This window comes from Lithobates pipiens, unplaced genomic scaffold, assembly GCF_037356315.1.
Source record: "Lithobates pipiens isolate NorthernLeopardFrog02 unplaced genomic scaffold, aLitPip1_a1.2 Scaffold_27, whole genome shotgun sequence".
In the NCBI taxonomy this organism is placed as follows: Eukaryota; Metazoa; Chordata; class Amphibia; order Anura; family Ranidae; genus Lithobates; species Lithobates pipiens.
This window is the reverse complement of record NW_027507788.1, coordinates 68,961,045-68,968,400: the sequence shown is the minus strand read 5'-3', so window position 1 is coordinate 68,968,400 and position 7,356 is coordinate 68,961,045. Positions and strand designations below refer to the sequence as shown.

At 45.3% G+C, this 7,356-nt stretch overlaps 1 protein-coding gene across 1 annotated transcript in view; it reads left to right on the top strand.

Annotated features, from left to right (window-relative positions):
- Nucleotides 1-7,356, top strand: part of LOC143933917 (U4/U6 small nuclear ribonucleoprotein Prp31) — a 176,352-nt gene that overhangs the window by 144,107 nt on the left and 24,889 nt on the right. Inside the window, exons 7-8 of the mRNA XM_077457071.1 lie at nt 1,431-1,559; nt 2,662-2,760. Coding sequence (XP_077313197.1) covers nt 1,431-1,559; nt 2,662-2,760 — 228 coding nt within the window. The remainder of the gene's footprint in view (nt 1-1,430; nt 1,560-2,661; nt 2,761-7,356) is intronic.

Below are 7,356 nucleotides of genomic sequence, written 5' to 3'. Positions count from 1 at the left end.
CCATCCGTGGGCTCCGCGGTGGCAGGAACGCCTGATGTAAATGGCTGGCTTGTGCATCTCCAGGCTCCAAAGGATCATGCACTCATGTTTGAATAATATCCAGGGTGTAGTATATCATAGAGAAAAAGCAAAAAAGAGGGGCTCCAGATGGTGCAGGTCAAAGAGAAACCAATGGGTTTATTGAAAGTCATAAAAAATTACAGGCCAGTCTCCGAAGGGAGGGGATCATGCTCTGCTTCAGTATGTCACAGTACATATTGGCATTCATGGTTCCCTCAATGAACTGTAGCTTCCCAGTGCTGGCAGCCCCAGACCATGGCACTCCCACCACCATGCTTGACTGTAGGCAAGACACACTTGTCTTTTGTACTGCTCACCTGGTTGCCGCCACACATACTTGACGCCATCTCGACCAAATAAGTTTATCTTGGTCTCATTAGACCACAGGATATGGTTCCAATAATCCGTGTCCTTAGACTGCTTGTCTTCAGCAAATAGTTTGCAGGGCTTTCTTTTGCGTCATTTTTAGAAGAGGCTTCTTTCTGGGATGACAGCCATGTAGACCAATGTGCTGCAGTGTGCAGCGTATGGTCTGAGCACTGACAGACTGACCCCCACCCCATTAACCTCTGCAGCTGGCAGCATTGATGCATCTATTTCCCAAAGACAACCTCTGGATATGGCGCTGAACATGTGAACTCAACTTATTTGGTCGACCATGGTGAGGCCTGTTCTGAGTGGAGCCTGTCCTGTTAAACCGTGAGCCATTTTTCTTGGCCACCATGCTGTAACTCGGTTTCAGGGTCTTGGTAATTTTCTTATAACCTATGCCATCTTTATGTAGAGCAACAATTCTTTTTTTCAGATCCTCTGAGTTCTTTGCCAATAAGTGACCAATATGAGAGAGTGAGTGTGGTAACACCAAATTTAACACATCTGCTCCCCATTCATACCCGATACCTTGAAACACTGAGTCACATGACTTCAGGGAGGGAATTGGGCACAATTTGGACATTTTCACTTAAGGGTATACTCGCTTTTTCCAACGGTTTAGACATTAATGGCTGTGTGAGTTATTTTGAGGACAGCAAATTTACACTGTTAAACAAGCTGTACATTCACTACTTTACATTCTAGCAAAGTGTCATTTCTTCAGTGCATGAAAAGATGCATTAAAATGTTAGGGGTCTACTCTCTTTTGTGTGTGTGTGTATGTGTGTGTATATATATATATATATATAATAGCAATGTATTTTTAGCTTTTTTTTTTTTTATTTTTTTTTTTGTGTAGCCTGTACAGTATTTTGAATAACCTGCTCTTTTGTGTCAAGGTGAAAAGCTCAAGAGCTGTAATGCCTCCCAGACCTGGAATAGAAGATAGGCTGTAATGTTTATGCATAAAATATTTTTATTTTTTTTGCCCTTATTAGATAGAAGAAGATGCATATCAAGAGGATCTAGGTTTTAGTTTGGGACATCTTGGAAAGTCTGGAAGTGGAAGAGTACGTCAGGCTCAGGTTAATGAAGCTACAAAGGCCAAAATCTCCAAAACCTTGCAGGTAAATGAACATGTCTGTTAATATCTATGGAGGAGTTGAGAGTGGCAGTGGTTTTTTTTTTTTGTTTGTTTTTTTGTTTTGTTTTGTTTTTTTTCCAGGAGGAAAATTTTATATATTCAAATGGTCTTTTTAGTAAAAAGATTGCAAAGTAATTGGGTAAATGGTTTACTTTAATAACCTAATTTCACTGGAATGCTTAGTCAGAGCTAGAGCTCACAATCAACAGGGAGCATGGGCTTTGATGATTGGCGAGCTCTAGCACTAACTTTGCAAAGGATGTGTCTGACCTCTGAAGAGTGAGCTTGGTTTCTTTTCTGCAGTATTCTGGAAAGAGACAGGTGCCACTATAGCTCTGTGATGCACAGGACAGCACCAGGCAGACACATAATAGTTGATTAAGTCAGTATAGTTTAGATACAGATCCTTGAATGCAAGTTTAAATCAAGAGCAACCAGTATGATGGGTGAACACAACCAGTTAAGGTATGATTGGTGACAGCCAATGCCAGGCAGGTACTCACCATATCTAAGGAATTGGGTAAAAACTAAGCAGTCAGATAACACAGTACTACACATTAAGAACTAAGTCTAACTGACCTGCACCCAGGAGCCTAGAGTGTCTCTGCTGTTCCAGCCTGCAGGAGTAGGTCCAATAGTGAAATCCGTAAACTGTCTGCTCACCCGGTGGACTGGATGTACCACAGAGTAGTCTGAAAAGTTCACCAGCAGTAATATGCAGTTTATATGGAAGGTAAACTCTGGGGGTATCGACAGGAAAGGGTGCTGCAGATTTCAGCTGGTCAACAAAATATCCTAGTGCAGCAGCCAATCATCTCCTGGCCACATGGGCCCTTAGGCTTTATAACCTACCTTTTTGAAGGTGTGCATGACTTGGGGGGGATGATCTCTGACTGCCCACCCCTAACAATGCAGATTCTGTCACAACAGATCTTTCTTTCCAGGCTGTGGCTGCTTTCTGAAAAGAGAAACACTTTGTACACATTTTCTGTTTTGATATACCTAAAATGTATTTGGCTCATTTAAACTGAAATTTTATTTGCCCTTAAATTGTATGTTTCTGCCATACTTTTTCTTCTTTATAGCGCACATTACAGAAACAAAGTATGGTTTACGGGGGCAAGTCTACTGTCAGAGACCGGTCTTCAGGTACAGCGTCCAGTGTTGCCTTCACACCTCTTCAGGCAAGTATTGCATTTACGGCTTCCTTTGGATGATCTTTAAAATTAATGTGTTGCAGTTCAACACCAGTGTTTTTCACAACACACTCTATCACACGTTTAATGGCATCCTTTCTAATGAATAGGTTGAACTAGATTGACTTGGCTTTTTTTTTTGCTTTTTTTCAACCTGACTGCCTGATTTTTAGTCACAATAAAAGGAAGTGGTAAAGGGGATAATAGTGATAATGGAGAGAGAAAAATGGGGTCCTCTCTAATTTGGCATTTAGTCATTATCTATGTGATCTTTCAAACACAAGGCCTATCTTTTCCATGAAAGGCTTGACTGACTGATAATACAACCAAATACCAAGTTGTTAACCGGAGAATGGCGATGCCAGCAGAATTTAGATATACAGGAAGATTTGGTGCAATTTTTGTAAGGATATGTGCCAAGAAGTTAACAAATTTTGTATCTCAATTGACACAGGCAAATTATACGTACGCCATGTGTTATAAGCTCAGGTGATTGCACGCTGGCAATGGCAACCCTTAAGTCAGTCTGTGATGCCTGTTTTTTGCTAGTGTCTGACCTATTCTTGCAGAAACCAGCTTCACTACTTTATTATTTTTCTAGAATTCTTCAATCAATTTTTACTGTCTTCTCAAGCCTACAGAAGCAGTATATCAGTGAAGCCTTGGTAAAACCTTGGGAGCCATATAACCGGACCCATCGCTGAGGGCATGGCCTGTAAAAATGTTGCATCAGGCACTGGATCCTGTGTAGGGCACTCAGCTTGGCACATCATGCAACATGTTACCCACCGGGTGCTTTACAGGGCCATCGTCCATCAAAGTGGAACCCAGTCCCTGATGCCCATTTCAAGTGTATGTCCACCATGACAGGCAAACCTGTATAGTTGGCCATTAATTTCTAAAACAGGTCTGTGTTTGAAATGTCTTCACTTTACAGTACTACAAACCTTTCAAACTTGGAGCTAAAAAAAAATTCAACCATTCTGCATATAGGTGGATGATTCGGTGTTATGTTTCACCACTGATTTTACACTTTACCACCACTTCCACCTTGAGTCATTTACAAGATACTGAGTACCTTCATTGTAGCTATGGCAGAGACCAGAGGAAAGGGAGCCAAATCTAAACAGCAGGCGAACATTCACCCTGCTGAAGGCCACTCGTCTCACAGTCCTAATGTGTGCCTTGCATCGGAACAGTAACCATCTGAACACCAGTTTCAGCATGCAGTTCTAGCTCCATGCACGCAACAAGCAGCCGGTTTGATAAAAGATGTATTTTCTGCATATGTTTTCTCCTATTCCCATTTCTCAACCAAAGTCCTACATTGATATCTCTCCCACACTGTCATTATATTAAAGTGAAAGCTTCCCCACAATTTGCTTGCTAACACTGAAATGCTTATGCCCCTTTGAATATTCCCTGGAGCCAGCAACTCTGTGGTCTATTTCAGTGTCCAAGCACATGCCTCTGTCGAGTGGTGAATTGAACAGGCTTGCCGCCATGTCCTGATATTTGATAGTCTCCAGGATGCTATGAATGCATTTATTTTTCCTGTGGCTCCTAGTTTCACGGTCGTCCCCTTTAAGGCTGAGCAGTGCTAGGACGCTTGTCTCTTCTAATACTTCAAGTCTGGTATCGGTAGCTGTTTTAGACAGCTTGAGGGCAGCTACTTTGATATCTGCTTGAAAACTGTTGCTGTGTTCTTTTCAATGCCCCTTTTAGCAGATCTCTGGAGGGTCCTTCAAATGAAGAGGGTAGGGGATTTGTTGTGGAGGGAGAATTCCAGCCCATGCTATAATGTTTTTGATGGTATTTGGTTCTGCGTGTGTCTTTTGGAAGAAATGTTTTAAGGAATAATTTCGGGCACAATTATTATTTTTTATTTTTTTTTAAACTGCTAGGTTTTTGTCTAGGGAATTGCAGAGCGGAGCTATGCTTGGCTAATCTGCTGATCCTCCAAAAAGAAGACTTGCCTCTCCTGCCCCCTCCCTGCACATTAGTGGTTTTGTGAATGGACTGTTCGTGGCTTTATCATGCCCATAGAGCGGCGCTGGCTGTGAGGACAGCAGGAACAGCACCACAGGATGTTGGGGATTAGTTTTATTTTTCTGCACCCCTAGACAAAATGAGCAGTTAAAGTTGTAAAGGCAGAAGGTTTTTTATCTTGCTGAATTCTATACATTAAGATAAAAATGTTTCTGTGTGTAGCAGCCCCCCTAACACTTACCTGGGGGGGCGTGGCCAAGATGGCAACCAGCTAGGACGTGTTTGCAGAGAGCTCCGCACCTGGCAGGCTATTTATCCGGCATTTAGGGACATATATCTCTCCCCGTGGGCCGGTGAAGCGGTGGTGAGGCTCGGGGATGCGCAGGGGTAGCTCCGGTTCCCATAGGAAGAAGCACACGGTCCCGGGAACCCCGCCGGGAACTCCGCTACAGACCCGCGCGGCACGCGGGCAGGCCTACACCAACATGGCGTCTCAAACGGACCACGCTGACACGACACCGATGGGTGATGATCAATTTCAAGCTCTTATGCAAGCGATCACTGGTTGCCAGACTACCCTAACCACTAAGATAGAGCAGATACAGCTCGACATGGGGCTTATCCGGCGAGATATGGATAAACACCGGGAGCGGCTTACCGAGGTGGAGCGGAGGGTTGGAGACGTGGAAGATGTTACCCGCGACCATGATGCCTCCCTCCGTACCCTGCAGGTGCGGGTGAAGGCGCTGGAATCCAGGGCCGAGGACCACGAGAACAGGAATAGGAGGAACAACCTGAGGTTGGTGGGCCTCCCGGAAGGGTCGGAGGGTCGTGACACCGAAGCCTTTACCGAACGTTTGCTACGTACACTTCTCCCGCTAGCTGAGTTCTCCCCTCATTTTGTCGTGGAACGAGCGCACAGAATGCCGTCGGTTCGTGGCCCACCGGGCGCCCCGCCACGCACGTTTATTTTCCGCCTTTTGAACTTTAGAGACAGAGACCTGGTTCTTCGAGAGGCGAGGAAGGTGGGAGACCTGCGCTTTGAAAATGCTAAATTAATGCTCTTTCCTGATTATTCTGTGGAGACGCAGAGGCAACGCAGGACATTCGACCAAGTCAAGGCCCAGCTGCGCACCAAAGGTCTCAAGTACAACATGATGTTCCCCGCGAAACTCAGAGTGATTGACGGAGAATCCGTTCGTTTCTTTACCGCCCCGAGTGAGGCCTCCAGATGGATTGATTCCCTTCCCCAGCAGAGATAACTTTTTTTTTTTTTTTTTTCCTTTTTTATTTTTTATTTTGTTGGTGATTACCCGACTGGGGTCCACAAGCATCACAAGCTATGCCCAGTGCCACGCGGATCGGATTCCCCCCCCCCCCCCCCCCAGCTCTGTCCCTCCATTTCGGAACTTGAAGGGCAGGTCGGAGTGCCCCTCTCCTTTTCATTACTGGTTTTGGGCAGGGGGCGAGGAGCCGACCTGATATTCTGATGCTCTTTAGGGGGGGTCTGCGGGTTCATGTCCTCATATTTCTGTCTAACGGGCCTTAGGGCCCTACCCCTTCCCTAGTTTACACCCGGGGGGGTTTGCGTGACTACTTCTGGATGTGAATACACTGTACTGATGATGGCGGACCCCGCTACTCCGATGTTGTCGTCCTGTTGGATGAGTTGCTACTAAGAATGAGCCCTTGGAACGTTCCAAGAGAATCTTGCACTTCAATTGGAGGCGCCACATGCACTACGATTTGTTCCCTTTTGTCTTGTTTTTTCTTTTCCTTTGCCTCCAGGAAGCGGCTGCGCTGGAGTTTGTCTACTCTGCGCAGGAGACTCAGTCCTAGGTGTGCTGGTTGATACGCACCGCCCCCACGGGAGATTTCTCCTTCAAATGGGTTTGATTATGTTTGGTTTGGGTTCTCAAACACCCTGGGACTGTTTCTCTGGGGTGTGGGGTGGGATGGGAGGGGAGTTCTGTTTTTTTTTCTGTTTTTTTTGTTGTCTTTTTGTTACATGCTTTCATGTTTTCTGGTATAGACAGCGCTACTATAATGAATGTACAAGGTATATCATTGCATTACTTAAGATGAGATATTGGTGCCCCGACCCTGGTCGGGTGGTCGTATCCGTTGGTCCCCCCTGCCCTTCCAGATTATGGCTCCGTTGAAGATCCTCTCCTGGAACGTTAGGGGGCTTAACCAGAAGATTAAACGCTCTCTTGTTTTTGACTACATGAAAAAATATGTTCCGCATATCTGTATTCTTCAGGAGACGCACCTAGTGGGGGGAAGGATTATGGGATTGAAGAGGCCCTGGGTGGGACACCACTATCATGCCACATACTCCGGCTATGCCCGGGGGGTTAGCGTCCTTATCCATAGGTCCCTTAATTTTGAGCCTCTTGATATTGTCACAGATAAGGACGGGAGATACGTACTGGTCCATGCCACAATAGACATGATAGAAATGGTGCTGGTGGGTCTTTATATGCCTCCTCCTGCGGATCTGTCTCTACTACATAAACTGACTGCCCTGATAGCCCAATTCCAGACTGACAATGTGGTTATAGCAGGGGACTTTAATATTCCTCCTAACCCTTC